The 21,268-nt window shown below is 44.0% G+C and overlaps 1 protein-coding gene across 1 annotated transcript in view; it reads right to left on the bottom strand.

Annotated features, from left to right (window-relative positions):
• The window catches only part of LOC137521617 (sulfotransferase 2B1-like), a 56,955-nt gene that overhangs the window by 12,616 nt on the left and 23,071 nt on the right, over positions 1–21,268 (bottom strand). Inside the window, exons 2-4 of the mRNA XM_068241097.1 lie at positions 15,443–15,584; positions 11,648–11,856; positions 3,014–3,140 (exon numbers count right to left, since the gene is read on the bottom strand). Coding sequence (XP_068097198.1) covers positions 3,014–3,140; positions 11,648–11,856; positions 15,443–15,578 — 472 coding nt within the window. The 5' untranslated portion in view covers positions 15,579–15,584. The remainder of the gene's footprint in view (positions 1–3,013; positions 3,141–11,647; positions 11,857–15,442; positions 15,585–21,268) is intronic.

The following is a 21,268-nucleotide window of genomic DNA, read 5'->3' as shown; positions in this document are numbered from 1 at the left end:
CGCGCATGGTTCCTGGACGTAGTTTCTACGTCCAGGAACCAAAATAGGTTAACTTGGATATTGAAACTACTCACAGATTTTTATCAACATTTCAAGGACGTTACTTAACTCAAATGGTAACTGAACTAAACAGGTTAGATGCTATACTCGATTTGATAATTTCAAATAGACCAGCTATTGTAGAAAATATGCAAGTCTGAGAAATAGTTATTGCACTGTAGTAACATTTGACCTGGTATTTAACATAACTGTGAGCAAGGGGATAACTAAAATGATTAATTTTAGAATAGCGAACTACAGTTCAGAGACTCACTAGATCTTGTAGACTGTGATAGCAAATCATAGGGCAAGGACACTTAGGCTCTTTTTACATTTAAGACATTATGCTGTTGTGCGATTGTTCTGCAATCACACTGTAAAGGGCACAAAAGGTCGCACCGCACGTTACCACTGCGACGCGACAATATTTTACAGTAATAGTACGCCTCACTTCCGGGTGAAACCCGCATGGCGCACAGATACTCTTGCATTATCACAACAGGACCCATTGCAATGCAATCAATGTGATAGCCCCATAGGATTTTTGTGCGACACTACAGAACGCAGTATGTGTGAAAGGACCCTGAAAGTTAACAACAAAGTTTCAATCAGATTTTGAGAACAAAATTTCTAGACATAAAATGGGCTAATTTGAATAAATTATAATATTTTGGAAGCAGCTTCCAGTTTTACAAGTCTGATCACCTTTTTACAGCGTTCATTACATTTCTTATATTCCTTTAATGCAAATACAGTTCCCTCATGCTTAAGGGCTACATATGCATTCTGTTTCCCCTATAGCATGTCCAAAAATAATATCAATGCGCATTGCAGGGGCAGAACGCTCCTGGCGACGGGAGCGTGACAGGGGAGCATGCGTGGCCAGACTGCGCCTGTGCAAACTGGCCAACTTACCGGGGCCAATTAAGGACAAATGGAGAGGTGGCGGAGGACATCGAGGGAGTTAACAGGCCGGAGGGGGCAGGAGGAAGCCCCAGGTATGTATACATTTTCTCTCCTGCCCCATCTCAGGTACACTTTAAGGAAAAATAATTTGATTGTGTTTTGCCTCATCTTTTTTTATTCTGTCCGGACAAGTGCCCCAGTACCAACAGAAAAATCATTGCCACAACAGAATTCTGCCCCTCCATGGTTTACTGTAGGTATAGTGCTCTTTGGTTTGAGACTTTTATTTGATTTCAGACAGATTTATCACTTAATAAGTTGACATATCTGGCAGAAATAGTTTGATTTTAGTTTCTTTTGACCATAACACTTTTTTCTTTAATCTTTAAAACTCAAGACTTAATGTGGCCTTTTTAAAGAGACTCTGAAGCGAGAATAAATCTCACTTCAGAGCTCATAGTTAGCAGGGGCATGTGTGCCCCTGCTAAACCGCCGCTATCCCGCGGCTAAACGGGGTCCCTTCACCCCCAAACCCGCCCCCGCATACCTTGGTCGCAAACTTGGTCGTGATTTATTTCTTACTGGAAGCAGGGCTAACGGCTGCAGCCCTGCTTCCAGTCGCGTCTATCAGCGGCGCATCGCCGCCTCTCCCCCGCCCCTCTCAGTGAAGGAAGACTGAGAGGGGCGGGGGAGAGGCGGAGATACGCGCTGACAGACGCGCGTGGGGCAGGGCTGCGGCGGTTATCCCTGCCTCTATGCGGAAGAGGGGATGCACTGCACGGAGGGGGATTTGGGGGTGAAGGGACCCCCGTTTAGTGGCGCGATAGCGATGTTTTAGCAGGGGCACACATGCCCCTGCTATCTATGAGGTCTGAAGCGAGATTTATTCTCGCTTCAGATTCTCTTTAAGGAGTTTACTTTTTCTTGTGCTCCTTCATAAAAGCCACCATGGAGCATTTGTGAATACCTGGAACTACTTCCAAACTACCATACGCCTTTTGGAAGCCTCTCTGACCAGTTTTCTCCTCACTCTTCTATCCAGTTTGAATTGGTGGTCTGACCTAGGAAGTGTCCTAGTTTTACTGAAAACGTCCCACTTCTTAATTATTATTGCGCTCCTAGCAATTAAAAAAAAAAAGATGTTTTTAATCTCCCAAATTGTGATTATCCACAGCTTTAATTCTGAGATCTTTTCATACTGTCTTACCATTCATAGTTTATTATTTGCATTTGGTTTTACTACCACGCACTGGAATGCTCCAGGAATAGCTATTTTTATGCTGAACTAATTAAAATTATTACAATTCATCACAGGCGCATGTCAACTAGTGTACCTGTGTAGATGTGCAACATTAAATCTGATTACAAAATACCAAGGGAAGTCGGCACAAATCTGTAAATCTTTTATTACTGGACTTATCTAGAATAAAACTCCATCACATCTCAAACTGACACGTTTCGGACAACTCTAGTCCTTAAAGATAGCTATAATTAAGAAGGACTAGATTTGTCCGAAACATGTCAGCTTGAGATGTGATGGAGTTTTATTCTGGATATGTCCAGTAATAAAATAAAATTTACAGATAAGTGCGGACCTCCTTTTGTATTTTATATCATTAGGTGGGCTTTGCTGATTATCTCAGGCTGCAAATGCAAAAAGAATATTTAGAAGGGGGATAATTCATTTCTGTATGAAACCCAAACTGGGTATCTACAATATTTGTATAGCACAGATATCTTCAGAGGTATGACAAGAGGCACCAAAATAAAACAGGCAACACCCTCCAGAGCAGGTATTGTTGTGGTCACACGTGTTATGGTTTAGAGGATCTTGGTGACCACAGTGGTTATATAAACAAAGGCCATGGGGGTCACCATGGGAAGAGGGGTAAAGAGGTGTGAACATTGAGAAGCCCCATCAACGTTTTGCTGCAGGGGACCATGATTTTTAGTAACACTCCTGAATTTTTTAAAAAAATCAATATTAGTTAACGTAATAATTACACTTTAACATTAGGGGGGGGGGGGGGAGACTTTTTGCAGTATCTATATTTTTTGACAAACTCACCCTTTCCTTCCAAAAAGTCATCTATGAATTTCTGAAAATCGTTGTTTGCCGTGAAGAGGCAAAGAATCTTGCTGAAGTGGAACAAAGATACGATTATGTCTTTAGGATTTCGTATGGTGTAGACAATCTGTACAGCATCAAAGATAACCAAAGATAACATTTTGGTTAAAACAGGATCATATACATTTTTCATATACTGTATATACTCGAGTATAAGCCTAATTTTTGGGCCAAAAAAAGTGGCCCAAAAGTGGGGGTCTCGGCTTATACTCGAGTCACTACTTTTTGAGTAACCCCCACAATGCCCCCCACTATATGCACAGTGGGGCATCATCTGAGGGAAACCACACACTTGACATTTCCATGGAAGGTCCCAGCTAATCTCATCTCGAGTTGTAGCCTTGGAAGGCATACAGGGACAGTGTCTACTGAGTGGTGAGAATCCTTGCATTCCTATATCAAGTTTTAGATACATGCAGAGCCGGGACAAGGTCCTCCAGCACCCAAGGCTGAGACACCAAAGTGCGCCCCTCCATCCCTCCACCCCAGCCGTCACACACATCCCTCCACCCCAGCCGTCACACACTGATTGCTATTAGATTAAGACGCACCCCAGGGCCCCCAACACCTTAATCTCTAGTTATCTGGCTTGTAGTCACTTCCATGTATCTCCTTTTCTTATTTCTTTCTGCTTCAAACACAATTAGGAATGACAGCTGAATGAATTGTGTGCCCCCTCCTACTCTGCGCCCTGAGGCTGGAGCCTCCCCAGCCTATGCCTCGGCCCGGCCCTGGATACATGACTTTGTGACTCTGCATTCCTTGCTTTATCTTTATGCCATCTTAAACTTTGCAACAGGAGTTATTTGCAGGGCCGGCGTTACCATAGAGGCAAAGGAGGCAATTGCCCCAGGGCCCCAGAGCCTGTAGGGGCCCCCAGTGGCTACAAGAGGAAAAAAAAAAATCAAAACGACCTTATACTTTTTGAGAAAATCGATTTTAACGTTTCAAAGGAAAAAAAATACACATTTAAAAACCCGCAGACTTTAACGGTTAATAGCAAATCCACCTTAAATGCTAGAAACTCTAAATGTGCAGGATATGTTAAGGAGATCATTGGGAATAAGAGGAAAAAACTATTTTTCTAAAAGACCTTATCATTTTTGAGAAAATCGATTTTAAAGTTTTGAAGGAAAACAGTATACTTTTAAATGCGGTAAATGTCACTTTTAGTAGCAAACCTAACGGTAGTTTAATTTTACATGTATCAAAAGAAAGAGCAATACATTTCCTGACGGGGTTTCCAGGGGGTCCATACGCAGCCGCAGTGCTTTGACCAGGGATCGCTGGCAATTTTTCCTATTTTCCCAATTTTTTTATTTGTTTAAAGTGTGGCAATTTTTTTTTATTATGTGGGGTCCCCCCTCCTGAAACTTTGTAACCCCCTGTCCCCCATGCAGGCTGGGATAGCCAGAATGTCGAGCTCCGACCGATTGGGGCTTCACACTCTGACTATACCAGCTGCAAAAAAGGTCCCTTAATGCCGATTTTTGTTCCGGGGTATCTGTTGGGGGCCCCCCCGGTTTATTCTGCCCTGGGGCCCCATTGTTGCTTAAACCAGCCCTGGTTATTTGCTTGTCCATCTCCATTGTAGGCCTATGTTCTGGCTTATTTTTGCAATCTGCTGAATTTATGCTGCTTTTCTAATATATGGCTGTGAGTGATGTTGTGGCTTTTACCACCCCCGGCTTATACTTGGGTCAAAAAAATTTCCCCCAGCTTTTTTAAGGTAAACGTTGGGGGGGAGGGGCTTATACTCGAGTATATACAGTACTTATGCTGTGTCTTTGATAGCAGTTGTAACGAATGGGGAATTATCTCCGTGGTCAGCGCTCAACTTGTGCGCTGACACTGCGGAAACCCTCCACAAATGTTTAGAAAAGGAGAACCCAGCGTTGGTGCAATGCACCTGTAGAGAGGAATTCCCACCGGCAGATGGAGCTGTGGAGTGCAGGGAAATAAACCCTCTGCACTGCCACAGATGTCAGCTGGAAATTGTACGAGGTGAAACAATACAGGGCAAGATAGCCCCTAGAGAGAGAGAGAGTGAGCACAGAGACAGAATGAATGTATGTCCACCAATCTATTCGCCACCCGGCGACGGTGAACACACAACAATGAAGACCAAGTGGGAACGCAATCGCAAGAATGGCGATTGCTAATAGCGACACAAGACTGAGTAAAAGACAGAGAATAGGAAGAATAAAGACAGAACCGATAACAAACTGCAATCCAACACAAAGGAGCAGACAGGACTAACTACACGCGATCACCACACGTTAAGCGCAATAGTGACAAAGCGCGTGCACGGCACAGTCAACGCACTATAAGCGCAACAGCGACAAAGCATACCAACCCTGACTAACCAATGAAACACGAAAACAAACAGAGAACGCGTTCTTTCCAGAGAAGACGGACAGAAGGAGTAACCAGTAGCAACCGCAGCTCTGGCTACACTCCTAGACAGAGTACAGAAGGAACCACCGCCTCTACCGCTAGGGCGGATGCGATCCAGACAAGACAGACAGATGGAGCAACCAGTAGCAACCGCTGCTCTGGCTTACACTCCTGAGACAGAATATGGAGAGATCCACCACCTCTAACGCTAGGGCGAATGCGATCCAAACAGACAGAGCGATTCCCTGTCAGCCGCCGCTGGCGACAGAACAAACGCAACAGAAAGACAGAACTAGGCAATACAGATAATAACAACCTGAATTCTGCAGCAGGGAATTCTGGGAGGAAATGGTATTTATACTGCAAGCCTTCAAAGGAAGCCGCTAAGCAATTTGCATGACAAGTGGATGCAAATCCCTCAACTGAACAGCAACTCTGAACGTTGCAGAGTGAAGACTGGTCTCCTTTCTAGGGACCTGCAGCATTCAGACCTGAAAACTGGTCAAAAAGCTGCCTGCCTGTGCAAGTCTTACAGCGCCCCCTGATGGTCTGTTTGTGAAAAGCATTATATTTCTCATGTAAAAGGGGGTATCAGCTACTGATTGGGATAAAGTTCAATTCTAGGTTGGAGTTTCTCTTTAATATACTGAATAATTCTGCCCATTATAGGATCCACATATGCTTTTGCTTGAGGTAATAAAACCTGAGACTGAGAAGTCTCTCTGGATTTATCACATTCAAGTGTGTTCCACATTTCAGACTTTACAGAAATAACTTCTTTATTTGTAGTTGCTATGGGCAACAGATTTTTCAGCTGGGAAGATTTTCTAGGCACAGGATGAACAATTTCATTGTCAACATCTATAGGAAGTGTTTCACTCAGGTGTTTGCGTCTTTTAGACTTTCTCTTTTTAGCAGCTTTGACTGGCTCCTGTTTAAAAGAGCTGTCAATGCATTCCTCCTGCACAGGCTTTGTAACTGATGCTGTAACAGGAACATGTATGGGTTCATAAGGCAGAGGACAATCAAAGACCTTATGCAGATTGCATTGTCTATGAACTTTTCCCATAGCCCGATCAAAAAGGGATCTCCTCAAACAATTACTGGGAAAAGAGAATCTGATGTCCATAGACAAGGGAATCTTAGATTGCACAAGGTCAAACTTCACACACTCAGAGATTTCACATTTAGTGGCTTTAGGTACTGAGACATTAAACTGATTGTCAATGCCATCCTTTGTAAACTGCATAGTTCTGTATGCAGTAGATCAGATGGAATAAGTGATTGATTACCAGGTACACACCCCTCAAGGATAGGTGGAAAGGAAGGCAGTTTAAACCAGTGAGAGAAAATCAATGTAAGAAACTGATAAGGATTATCATTCCAGGAATTGCTTTTCAAATTCTCATAAGCCCACAAAAACAGATATCCTTGTAATAGACTATAAGCTATTTGGAGGGCCCATGTCGACGAATCAGTGATTTGAAATGTAGGATTAAGAAAAAAATCTTACACATTCTGAAAGGAAATCCTCTTAAAGAGAACCCGAGGTGGGTTTGAAGAATATTATCTGCATACAGAGGCTGGATCTGCCTATACATCTCAGCCTCTGTTGCTATCCCAAACCCCCCTAAGGTCCCCCTGCACTCTGCAATCCCTCATAAATCACAGCCACGCTGCTGACAAACAGCTTGTCAGAGCTGGCTGTGTTTATCTCTATAGTGTCAGTCTGCTGCTCTCCCCGCCTCCTGCAGAACTCTAGTCCCCGCCTGCATCCCTTCCCTCCCTGCTGATTGGAGGGAAGGGGCGGGGGCAGGGACCGGAGCTATGCAGGAGGCGGGGGAGCAGCTGAGACTGACACTACAGATGTAAACACAGCCTCACAGCACGGCTGTGATTTATGAGGGATTGCAGAGTGCAGGGGGACCTTAGTGGGGTTTGGGATAGCAACAGAGGCTGGGCTGTATAGGCAGATCCAGCCTCTGTATACAGATAACATTCTTTAAACACACCTCGGGTTCTCTTTAAAGGTACAAGAACCATATTCGACAAAATCGTACAAATCGGAAATTCCCTCTACACTGGGAATTTCGGTTTGGCTGGTCATACTGTAACGAATCGAGAATTATCTCCGTGGTCAGCGCACAACTTGTGCGCTGACACTGCGGAAACCCTCCACAAACGTTTAGAAAAGGAGAACCCAGCTTTGGTGCAATGCACCAGTAGAGAGGAATTCCCACCGGCAGATGGAGCTGTGGAATGCAGAGGAATAAACCCTCTGCACTGCCACAGATGCCAGATGGAAATTGTACGAGGTGAAACAATACAGAGCAAGATAGCCCCTAGAGAGAGAAAGTGAGCACAGAGACAGAATGAATGTATGTCCACCAATCTAGTCGCCAGTCAGCGACGGTGAACACACAACAGCGAAGACCAAGTGGGAACGCAATCGCAAGAATGGCGATTGCTAATAGCGACACAAGACTGAGTAAAGACAGAGCATAGGAAGAATAAAGACAGAACCGATAACAAACTGCAATCCAACACAAAGGAGCAGACAGGACTAACTACACGCGATCTCCGCACGTTAAGCGCAATAGTGACAAAGCGCGTGCACGTCACCGCACGATAAGCGCAACAGCGACAAAGCGTACCAACCCTGACTAACCAATGAAACACGAAAACAAATAGAGAACGCGAACGCTTGCTAAACGGTTACCTCACCGAGACGACAGCAAGCGTTCTTTCCAGAGAAGACGGACAGAAGGAGTAACCAGTAGCAACCGCAGCTCTGGCTACACTCCTAGACAGAGTACAGAAGGAACCACCGCCTGTACCGCTAGGGCGGATGCGATCCAGACAAGACAGACAGATGGAGCAACCAGTAGCAACCGCTGCTCTGGCTTACACTCCTGAGACAGAATATGGAGAGATCCACCGCCTCTAACGCTAGGGTGAATGCGATCCAAACAGACAGAGCGATTCCCTGTCAGCCGCGGCTGGCGACAGAACAACCGCAACAGAAAGACAGAACTAGGCAATACAGATAATAACAACCTGACTGCTAGAAGGAATGCTAGTGCACTCCCAAGGATAACTACTCTAAGATAATATTAGCAAACCATTAGCAGAGGGCTGAGACTCCAGGTAAGTCTAGCAGGACCAAACCTTTACGACCAGCAGGGAATTCTAGGAGGAAATGGTATTTATACTGCAAGCCTTCAAAGGACCAGCTAAGCAATTTGCATGACAAGTGGATGCAAATCCCTCAACAGAACAGCAACTCTGAAAGTTGCAGAGTGAAGACAGGTCTCCTTTCCAGGGACCTGCAGCATTTAGACCTGAAAACTGGTCAAAAAGCTGCCTGCCTGTGCAGACAGCAGAGCAGATCATTACAGCAGTATTATTATGGATGTATTATAATGCTGACATCTTCTGCAGTGATTTGAAGAGTACATAGCCACTAACAGTGGAGCTCACAATCTTATTCATATTTTAGGGGACACCAATTATTTTTTCAATACATTTTTGGAAGGAAGCTTAGAAAGGCTATTATAAACTAACTTCTTAGTGCACAGCAATGTAGAATGCAGGAGAAACAGATGTTAATTAGCATCATGGCTATGGCTGATACACACCAAGTATAACAAATTAGTTTATTTACAATTTCCTTTTACAGACTCAGGATGTAAGAAAATGTTTGTTATTAGAACACACTGCCACACTGTGACTATAGTTGGTAATGTATTTTAGACTGTTGCTGCTAAATACACATTCCAACACCCCCACTCAACAACTACTTATATCAATCCCATTTGAAACAGAAAATCAATAAACTTGTCACTGGATAGTGGGTTTGTCATAGCATCCACTACCATCTCAGTATCAAAGTATGTTATTTCAATCACTCTTACCACTCTTTTGTTTGCAGTCTCTATGATGTGGTCTACTCATGCATCTGCAGAAAGGAGACATGGCTGCTGCAATGTCTGGATGTGTAGTGGTTGAAATGTAGAAAAAGTGTCCCCACTGCTTGCCTGTACTGCTCACTGGATGGACTAAGACCCCTATGCAATTACCTATTTCTACTGAGTTTTCTCCCAGGTGATTACTTTAAACTTGGGAATAAAATGCCTTTTAAGCCACCAGAAAGCAAGAAAATACTAAAAAATAATTTTGATGGTAACTTTTCACTTACTTTTCAGTGCTTTTTCAGTTGAAAAGTGTGGGAAAGTTATTTTAACCTCCTTGCCGGTTATCCCGAACTCAGTTCGGGGTAACCTGCGCAGGAGGATTTCTCAGGCCCCGCTGGGCCGATTTGCATAATTTTTTTTTTCCTACACGCAGCTAGCACTTTGCTAGCTGCGTGTAGTACGCGATCGCCGCCGCTCGCAGCCGATTCACGCGTACCCGCCGCGCCGAACCGCCCCCCCGCCCCAGACCCCTGCGCAGCCTGGCCAATCAGTGCCAGGCAGCGCTAAGGGGCGGATCGGGATTCCCTCTGACGTCACGACGTCCATGATGCCGGTGACGTCATCCCGCCCGGTCGCCATGGCGACCGGGGAAGCCCTGCAGGAAATCCCGTTCTCAACGGGATTTCCTGCATACTCTGATCGCCGAAGGCGATCGGAGTGGGTGGGGGGATGCCGCCGCTCAGCGGCTATCATGTAGCGAGCCCTGGGCTCGCTACATGATTTAAAAAAAAATTTTTTTTTTAAAGTGCGGCACTGCCTTCTTGCCGGATTTTTTAGAACGGCAAGGAGGTTAAATAAAAGATGAAAAATTATCTACTTGGCGAAAAAAAAAATGATAGCATATAGGCCTAAATCTTCTTCACCTCCCAATTTAGGTGAAACATTTGCTATAGGTGTGCTTGCACCTTTTGACTCATGTTGAAATACTGTAGAATAAAGTTTTTTTTTTTAACTTTTGGCTTAAAGTGGACCTGTGCTGTGTAGATCAAACATTCTGCTGGAATTATTTTTATGCTTTTGTTGATGTTCTTACTGAAGTGACTGGTTGTTCAGAAGTATGTAAGTCAATTACATCTTCAGTTTGGTGTAAACTGTTTACACCTATTTCTATCTCTGCTTCACTATGCTGTTGCTCTGGAAACTCTGGTGTGGATTTCTCTACAGACTGAACTTGTGTTTGTGTTAGTTTTTCAAGCTTTAAATACACTGATCTTTCATCAATAATGGCACTTCTGCTTTTTGTTTCCTTGTTTGTGTCTGGATGTAGAATTCTGTACCCTTTCTGAGATTCACTTTAGCTGACTAGAACTAGGAGAACTCATGGAGAAGCATGTGATCAGTCTGATCAGCTGATAGATTTGTAAGGTCCTGATTTGCTGTTATGACTTCCTGGTTTAACACATGATCAGGACCAGCAAATCAGAACCTTACAAATCTATCAGCTGATCAAACTGATCACATGCTTCTCCATGAGTTCTCCTAAGCAGGGCCATCCCTAACTAGAACACCTTCTTTGGCACTAGCATCCCACTTGCTACCTATACTGCAGTGGGCTACAATACGTGTTTCTCTAGGCAACTTGCTACACTGTCAGCAGTAGTAGCTTAAAAAAACCTTGCCATGTAGTGCCTGTGCACAGCAACATGCAGTAGGTTAGTGCCTTGGTTTTATGAGCAATACCAGCCACATGCAAAGCTCAGGCTTTCTGGCAGCAAAGTGAGCATTGAGTACGTTAGTTTACTAATTATAGTGGGAGGTTGGAGGTGCCCCAATAAAAAATAAAACATCTAAAAACAGTTTAAAGTGGTAAGAGAAGGCTTAATTAATGATGTAAACACACCATAATGTTTGAATCCTGAAGAATTGAGAAAATACCCACGAAATGCATTGTCACAATAAATTGAGATAGTTTTTTTCACATCACCAAATGAAGACAGGCTTTATTCACCAGCACTTCCACTGTTGTCGTTCCTGCAACCCTTGTTTATGAGTTCCTCTCCTTTTATGTTCACCTATCATAATCCAGTACATACTACACTATGCAGGGCTCCTAGTTTTTTTTATTTTCTGGGTAAGTACAACGCCTCCTTTGGATCCCTCCTTGTTATGCCTTGAATGGACATGGGTATTGAATTTCAAATCCCAGATTGCTTATGCTGTAGTACATGTAGAATTCAGATCACCTTTTATATACAACACTTACTTTTGCTTTAGACGATAAAAAAGATTTAGCAAACAACTGATATGGCAGATGGGAAGAAATGATCCTGGGATGAGTGAGACTCCTCATTTGATCCCTAAAGGTAAGAACTTCAAGCCATGGTGATCGATCATAGATTGGCACAGTTTGGCATATTGTGGCATCTCCATCATGTTTAATTAAATTCAGTATCTCTATCATCCAGTTGGTACCTAAGGAAAGTATCAACAAAATTAGTTATAAAAAAGGGTTTCTACCAGGCATGGTCGGAAGAGCCAATTTCCGATTCCGCGGTAATTCCGCATACCGCCACTACCGAAATTCCGCTTCCGCTACATTCCGGTGGAATTCCGCTACATTCCGCGGAATTCCGCGGTATTCCGCCACGTGCCCTTTCCGTATTTTTAAACGGACTTCCGTAATTTTTAAACGGATTTCCGTAAATTTAGGAGGAAACACTCAATCGCTCATTTGAAATATCTATTGTTAAGAAAGTTGATTTGTATTTTGTAAATTTGGATAAAAAAAATGTTGAAACCGTTATTTTAGCGCAGTAACTCTCCGCTGATTATGATTGGTCAACTCATTCCACATCTCCTGATTGGTCAATTCATTCCGATTCCGATTTTGCCGGAATTCCGAATTCCGGATTGCAAATTCCGAATTCCGGATTGCAAATTCCGAATTCCGCGGAACCATGCGGAAACCCCAATTCCGGCGGAATTTCGGAATTTTAGCTTCCGCGGAATTCGGAAGCCCATGCCTGGTTTCTACTGAAAGTGATGTGGCATAACCAATAGCACCGAATCTGTTTTTATTATTTTGTACTAAAACCAATGAATTTCCATTTGGCTGCTATGCGAGTTTCAGTTTAGAACGGATTTCATACTGCCTTACTGCCTTACTAATGAGACGTACTTATTTAAATCCATGCTTTCTTAATTATTTACGGTCAGAACAGCAAGCCCCAACAAAGCATCTATAAGGGCCCGTTTCCACTACTTAGTGATGCGAATGCGGCTCTCTAGCCGCATCGCATCACTTCCGCAGCCGGCCTCATCACTTCTGCATCTCCCGATGCAGAAGTGTATTGGAGGAGATGGGACGCAGCTGCGGGCGGATGCAGCTGTGCGAGAATCTGCAGCATGCTGCAGATTCTCGGATCGCTCCGCACCGCTCCACACAACATGCATGCAGTGGAAACTCTTCCATTGCTGTGCATGTGTTTCAGGACACCTAGCGGAAACGGGCCCTAAAAGTGCCTCTGGGACTCCATATTAGGTCTTTAACAGACCAATGGGAGTCCTCCTCTAAGGGAGAGCTCCCGCCGGTCTGTCAAAGGACCAAAGCGAAACCCCAGGGGCACTTTTAAAGATGCTTTGCCAGGGCTTTCTGTATTTAGTATAAGTGCCTGTGGTGCGAGTGGGGATGGATGCACAGAGATCTACAGGCCCCTTTCACATTGGAATGTTGTGTTACCCTGTTTTTACCACAGGGTAAACCTACACCAATGAAAGTCTGTGGGGCATTTTCATACCGATGCGATGGGAACATTTTCGCTGCACGGTCGATGCTGGCGCAACAGTAAATTGGTGTTTAACTTGCACAGTGATGTGCGGCGACCGGACGCAGGAGTTCTTTTTATTTTTTCACGTTGCGGTGTGTGTGCACGGAAGCGTATTTTAGCAATACACTGTCTGCGAAAAGCTTAAATGGAGATTTTGAACACTGCCGCAGTATTCTCCACAGTCTTTTTATGGCGGTTGCACTGAAACCGCAGGTCGGCAGTGTGAAACTGGCCTCAATCGACAGAATGGAAGGATACTGGACTGGGACATTTCTGAGGATATTGGTATGGTAACATTAATTAAAAGTAAGTGTTTATGGATAATTAAGAATAATAACCTACTTTTCTCATTGTTGCATTTATATTTTTTAACTGTGGAAATGGGTAAGGGATACTTCAGTAGCCAATACCTATTTTACCTGTGGAGGCTGACATCTGGGGGCCCCCTAGTTAAAAGCAACCCTCAGATTCCACAATGAAACCCCCCGCCCCCAGGGGTACCTTTCCACCTCCTCCTGGGCACCATGGACAAGAGCCCCTTGTCAATGGTAGGCTCTGGGGGAAGGGTGGGGGCTTTTACTTAATCTTTTACCTGTACCAGCTATTCCCCTTAACACACCAAGCAGTTGATTCGCAAAGGGTATTTATTTTTCACCTTATCTGCAAAGAGTGATGATGTAGGACACAGGTGTCGAACTCCAGGCCTGTAGGGCCAGATCCATGCCAGTGTTTTGGATGGACTGAGAAAGAGAGGACTGTGTTCTACCTGATGGACTGCACCTTTACTGATTCAGACATCAATTAGTTTGAGCTGTGTTAAAAATGTGTGAGGACCTCGGCCCTCGCAGGACCGGTTTGACATCCCTGATGTAGGAGATAAGCAAATAAGGAGAGATAATCCATGAGATAAATAGATAAGGAGCTAAAAGATGATTTAAGTCAGTTAAGGAGAGCTAAACCACGAATTAAGTCAGTTAAAGAGACACTGAAGCGAAAAAAAAATTATGATATTATGATTTGTATGTGTAGTACAGCTAAGAAATAAAACATTAAGATCAGATACATCAGTCTAATTGTTTCCAGTACAGGAAGAGTTAAGAAACTCCAGTTGTTATCTCTATGCAAACAAGCCATTAAGCTTTCCGACTAAGTTAGTCATGGTCTCCGCCCCGGCATGCTTTACTTCTTCCTGCCCGGCAGGAAGTTTAAACAGTAGAGCGCCCTCTACTGTTTAAACTTCCTGCCGGGCCGGAGGAACTGAAGCATGCCGGAGACCAGCGCGGACACGGAGCAGCGGTGACCGGGCGTAGACGTGCCGGCGGAGCAGGTAATGTATGCGGCTCTGTTGCGTCGGTCGTCGGGTACTCGAACGCCGCTAGCGACGCGCTCCCTACCCGCGGGCGATCGACGCTAATTTTCCGCACGGAGCGATCGACGGGATCGGACGAAAAGGATCGAAATTCGGCGTGTAGCGCGAACGATTGGCAGCAGATTCGATCCCAGTGATCGAATCTGCTGTCGAAACCGCTGAGCTCGGGATAACCGGCAAGGAGGTTAAGTCAGTTAATAAGGAGAGCTCAATCGTGAGTTAAGTTAGATAAGGCGAGCTAAACCATGAGTTAAGTCAGTTAAGGAGAGCTAAATCTTGAGTTAAGTCATTTAAGGAGAAATACATTTTGAGTTAATTCGTAAGGTGAGATCATTTAACAGAAAACCTTTGTGAATCAGGCCCCTAGACATTTTGGTGATGATAACATGTATAAGGGCTTTTCTATCAACCACTAAAGTTGACAGCAACGATTTCAATGTAAATTTCGATATTAGAAGTAATTGCGAGATTACAAATCCTAATTACAGTTACGAGAAAAATGTATTATAAATTTGATCAAAATTTCACATTACAATTTTACATAGTAATTGCAAATTTCAATGCAAAATTATCATTATGCAACATTTGCATAGCTCATCACTATCCACCATTACGCCACTATGCTACCCAATGTGCCATGAACACGCTGTGTGCAGAAGGATAAATGGACTGAGGGACATAGGAGCAGCATTGCAATCTGTCCAATTTTCTTTTTTTGTTGCTATCACTATATCATTACCAAGGATGTACATTGACCACAGAATGCAATTGTCTTTAGCCATGGTCCACTATTCCAGGAAAGAGACCTAAAAAAAGCAGAATGTATGAATAAGTAAGTAAAAGAACAACTGATCTGGATTACCTGATTTGGGGTAGGTGACATTGTAGACATCATCATCAAAGACTTCAAATTCATTTTCTGCAAAATTTAGAGTTTCATCTGAATGAGCCTTTGTGGCAAATCGGACACCTTTGTACATAAAATGTTCAAATGACATGATTACCTGCAAACACAATAAAGAAGTGAGAAGAAGGTAATCATATATGATATACTTTCGACAATCTTTAGCAGTGCTTGTATCAGTCAGGTTAAGGTACCTCCACACCACTTAAATTTCCATGTATGTGGCATCTTGCAAGAAACAGATGCCACAAAATGGTCAATTTGTCCTGAATAATTTCTGTTAGGGAATTCATAGACAGCATGTGATCATTTTCATCATGTGATAGAAGGGAGTTCTAAGGGGAGAGAGGTTTCTTTCCCCTGTCCTGAGAGACTGACAACAAATGGGCATGGAGAGAAAAAAACTTTCTGCTCTTTGCAAAATTGTTCTAATGACTGCATCTACTCTGCCACTGATAAGGAGTCATACAAAGTTTTGCAGACAAAGATTTGTTGAAAGTCCCTATTCAGTGTGTGCAGCAGGATCTTGTGTACAGAGATACTCGACCCCAGGGGCGTAACAATAGACCCTGCAAGGGATGCAGCTGCAGGGGGGGCCCAGAAGCCACCGGGGGCCCTGTCCTGAGAGACTGATAAGGAAGGGCAAAGAGAGAAAAAAACTTTCTGCTCTCTGCAAAATTGTTCTAATGACTGCTTCTGCTCGAGGGTACAAGTGACCCACGCAATAGCTTGGGGCCTCACCCTCTGCAGAGACCTGTGCTCTGCTGCCCTGCCCTGTGTTGTGTTGTTCAAAAAGGTCCGCGCTCACAAACATAGGCTACAGAATAAAAAAGTCTCACGTCCCTTATTCAAATCCTCAGCGGATAATCCGAGGTGGATGATCCAAGGTGAAGTTTGGGTCAGACCATGTACTTTAATTCATATGAGCCATGAATTCACGTGACATGCAAGAAAAATACAAAAACACATATAGTGCATGACTGCTGGATTGATACAAATTCCAACACCTCTCCGCAGTGCTCCTCCTTCACCTCACACTACACCTCTGTGCTGGGACACCCCCCCCCTAAGTGCCCGCACTCACCCGAATGCCCTCCAAAATATCCGGAGGTTGGAATTACAGCTTTTGGGGGTTTGGAACCATCAATACTCCAAACAGTCCGCTCCTACTTCCTAATAACCACTTGTCCCTCAGTGTCACTGAGTTAGTGTCAGGGGCTCTGATGAGTCAGTTCCTGACGAAATGCATTGAGAAAACACGGAAGTGTTTGGAGCAGCGTTCAGCGAGCATCTGAGACGGCGGCAGTCGGGACAGTCACCCGGGGACCATCCTTGTACTTGAAACGCTTGTCTGAAGTCACTGCTGGTGAGTGCATTACCCCCTTTTTATTTATTAAAAATCTGACGTTTTTACACTATGTCAGTTTGTTCTTAAGTTTTAGTGACACTGAGGAACAAGTGGTTATTAGGAAGTAGGAGCGGACTGTTTGGAGTATTGATGGTTCCAAACCCCCAAAAGCTGTAATTCCAACCTCCGGATATTTTGGAGGGCATTCGGGTGAGTGCGGGCACTTAGGGGGGGTGTCCCAGCACAGAGGTGTAGTGTGAGGTGAAGGAGGAGCACTGCGGAGAGGTGTTGGAATTTGTATCAATCCAGCAGTCATGCACTATATGTGTTTTTGTATTTTTCTTGCATGTCACGTGAATTCATGGCTCATATGAATTAAAGTGGATGGTCTGACCCAAACTTCACCTTGGATCATCCACCTCGGATTATCCGCTGAGGATTTGAATAAGGGACGTGAGACTTTTTTATTCTGTAGCCTATGTTTGTGAGCGCGGACCTTTTTGAACAATCTGGTGGATATATTGTTTTACACAGCAATAGTGGAACGCGAACCACGCATGCAATCAAGTGTTTGATCCTAAGCGCATAAGTATTTTTTTGAAATCTGCCCTGTGTTGTGCCAGATGCTCCCCTCCTGTCCTGTAGCGTTTCAGTGATCGGAAACTCACTGGAACCTTTCCTGGATCCAGCACCAAATTGCACTGTTCTCCTCTGGGGCTTACAGTGGGATGTAAAAGTTTGGGCAACCTTGTTAATCGTCATGATTTTCCTGTATAAATCATTGGTTGTTACGATAAAAAATGGCAGTTAAATATATCATAGAGGAGACACACACAGTGATATTTGAGAAGTGAAATGAAGTTTATTTGATTTACAGAAAGTGCACAATATTTGTTTACATAAAATTAAGCAGGTGCATAAATTTGGGCACGGTTGTCATTTTATTGATTCCAAAACCTTTAGAACTAATTATTGCAACTCAAATTGGCTTGGTAAGCTCAGTGACCCCTGACCTACATAAACAGGTGAATCCAATAATGAGAAAGAGTATTTAAGAGGGTAAATTGTAAGTTTCCCCCCTCTTTTAATTTTCTCTGAAGAGTAGCAACATGGGGGTCTCAAAACAACTCTCATATGACCTGAAGATTGTTCACCATCATGGTTTAGGGGAAGGATACATAAAGCGGTCTCAGAGATTTCAGCTGTTCTATTCCACAGTTAGAAACATATTGAGGAAATGTAAGACCACAGGTTCAGTTCAAGTTAAGGCTCAAAGTGGCAGACAAGAAAAATCTCGGATAGCCAGAAGAGAAGAATGGTGAGAACAGTCAGAGTCAACCCACAGACTAGTACCAAAGACCTACAACATCATCTTGCTGCAGATGGAGTCACTGTGCATCATTCAACCATTCGGCGCACTTTACACAAGGAGATGCTGTATGCGAGAGTGATGCAGAGGAAGCCTTTTCTCCTCCCACAGCACAAACAGAGCCGCTTGAGGTATGCTAAAGCACATTTGGACAAGCCAGCTTTATTTTGGAATAAGGTGCTGTGGAGTGATGAAACTAAAAGGGAGTTAACAAGGGGAGGAAAAAGAACACAGCATTCCAAGAAAAACACCTGCAACCTACAGTAAAATATGGTGGTGGTTCCATCATGCTGTAGTGCTGTGTGTCCAGTGCAGGGACTGGGAAATCTTGTCAAAGTTGTAATTTCTGCAAAAGGAGGATCTACTAAATATTGATTTCATTTCTTTTTTGTGGTGCCCAAATGTATGCACCTGCCTAATTTTGTTTATACAATTATTGCACACTTTCTGTAAATCCAATTAACTTCATTTCACTTCTCAAATATCACTGTGTGTGTCTCATATACAATATATTAAACTGACATTTTTTATCGTAACAACCAACGATTTATACAGGAAAATCATGACGATTCAAAAGATTGCCCAAACTTTTGCATCCCACTGTAGCATCTGGTTACCTTGGCTTCCGGCTGGAACCATGGTAACCAGATGCTAAGCGGCAGAGTAGAGGATAGCAGTGTATCCTGGAAATGTGAGTTTCTAGTTGCTGCAGCTCAGGACATGAGGGGGCCGCAGAGAAGCTATACTAGGTGGGCAGGAGGGAGGCCTTCTCACTATCTTGGGGCGTAACCTCTGACTACCTATACTGGTCTGGGGGGGGGGGGGGGGTTGGAGGACGGGGAGAGTGGAGGACATATGACTACCTATACTGGGCTAGGGACATCTGACCACCTGTACCGGGCTCGGGGAAGGAAGGTGGGTGGGACATATAAATACCTATACTGGACTGAAGGAGGGTGGAATGGAGGACATATTACTATCTATACTGGGCTGGGAGTGGGGGGTGGAAGACATGACTACCTATATGGGCTGGGGGGGGGGCACCTGACTGCCTATACTGGGTTGGGGGGGAAGAGGACATCTGACTACCTATACTGGGCTGGGGGGAGAACAGCATGCTAACTGCACCGGGCTGTGGCACATACATGAACCAAAAGAAACACGATGACCAGAAAAATTATATACAGGTATTTCTCTAGCCACTTTATTAGCAGGCATGGTCGGAATAGCTGATTTCCGTTTCCGGCACAATTCCGCATTCCGACATATAGAAATTCCGTTACCGTTCCATTCCGACGGTATACTGGGGCATTTCCGCGGAATTCCAATTTATACGGAATTCCGTCGGAAAAATTTTAATCTCTCTCAATCATCCATCCATCCCATGCAGTAGGGAATTGCAGATTTTCAAAACAGCTTATATACCATAGCTGGGATTTGAACCCAGGACCTAGTGTGTAGTAGGTATCTGTCTTACCCTCTAGACCATGACCCACACTACATGCTAAAGCTGGCGGTAGCATAAACCATACTTCCATTATGATCAATTCGATAGAAAAAGTAGCATGATTAAGGATTTGTACTTTTTGAAAAGCATGCTTATATACCATAGCTGGGATTTGAACCCAGGACCTAGTGTGTAGTAGGTATCTGTCTTACCCTCTAGACCATGACCCACACTACATACTAAAGCTGGCGGTAGCATAAACCATACTTCTATTATGATCAATTCGATAGAAAAAGTAGCATGATTAAGGATTTGTACTTTTTGAAAAGCATGCTTATATACCATAGCTGGGATTTGAACCCAGAACCTAGTGTGTAGTAGGTATCTGTCTTACCCTCTAGACCATGACCCACACTACATGCTAAAGCTGGCGGTAGCATAAACCATACTTCCATTATGATCAATTCGATAGAAAAAGTAGCATGATTAAGGATTTGTACTTTTTGAAAAGCATGCTTATATACCATAGCTGGGATTTGAACCCAGGACCTAGTGTGTAGTAGGTATCTGTCTTACCCTCTAGACCATGACCCACACTACATGCTAAAGCTGGCGGTAGCATAAACCATACTTCCATTATGATCAATTCGATAGAAAAAGTAGCATGATTAAGGATTTGTACTTTTTGAAAAGCATGCTTATATACCATAGCTGGGATTTGAACCCAGAACCTAGTGTGTAGTAGGTATCTGTCTTACCCTCTAGACCATGACCCACACTACATGCTAAAGCTGGCGATAGCATAAACCATACTTCCATTATGATCAATTCGATAGAAAAAGTAGCATGATTAAGGATTTGTACTTTTTGAAAAGCATGCTTATATACCATAGCTGGGATTTGAACCCAGGACCTAGTGTGTAGTAGGTATCTGTCTTACCCTCTAGACCATGAACCACACTGCATGGTAGTAGGTATCTGTCTTACCCACTAGTAAGGCTGAGGCTGGAGAGGCTGCAGCCTCAGGGCGCAGTGTAGGAGGGGGTGCACAATTCATTCAGCTGTCATTCCCAATTGTGTTTGAAGCAGAAAGAAATAAGAAAAGGTGATACATGGCAGCGACAGCAAGCCAGATAAGTAGAGATTAAGGTGTTGGGGGTGGAGGGGGGGGCCTGGGGCACCTCTTAGTGTAATAGCAATCAGTGTGTGACAGCTGGGGTGGGAGGGATGGGGGGGCGCACTTTGCTGTCTCAGCCTTGGGTGCTGAAGGACCTTGTCCCACCTCTGACCACACTACATGCTAAAGCCTGGCCCTGAGTGTGGTTGATGGTCTAGAGCAGTGGTCCTCAAACTAAGGCCCGCGGGCCGAATGTGGCCCCCTAAGGCTTTCTTACCGGCCCCCCACACAGAAAATGTATTGCTTATAAATGCAGTCAGCTACATCTTTAAATATTGGTGGTCCACATATGGAATAGCAGTGCAGCACCCCCCATCCACATGGAAGCCAGAAAGCAGAAATTTTGCTGGTTTCCAATCAAATTCCACATCAGGTGACACTGCTGTCCAATTGGCTTGCAGATTGTCACCTGGGTATGCTTCACTGTCTGGTCCGCAAAGACT

Source organism: Hyperolius riggenbachi, chromosome 6 (assembly GCF_040937935.1).
Source record: "Hyperolius riggenbachi isolate aHypRig1 chromosome 6, aHypRig1.pri, whole genome shotgun sequence".
NCBI classification, from domain to species: Eukaryota; Metazoa; Chordata; class Amphibia; order Anura; family Hyperoliidae; genus Hyperolius; species Hyperolius riggenbachi.
Note: the sequence above shows the minus strand (reverse complement) of the source record. Positions and strands in the feature narration are given on the sequence as shown.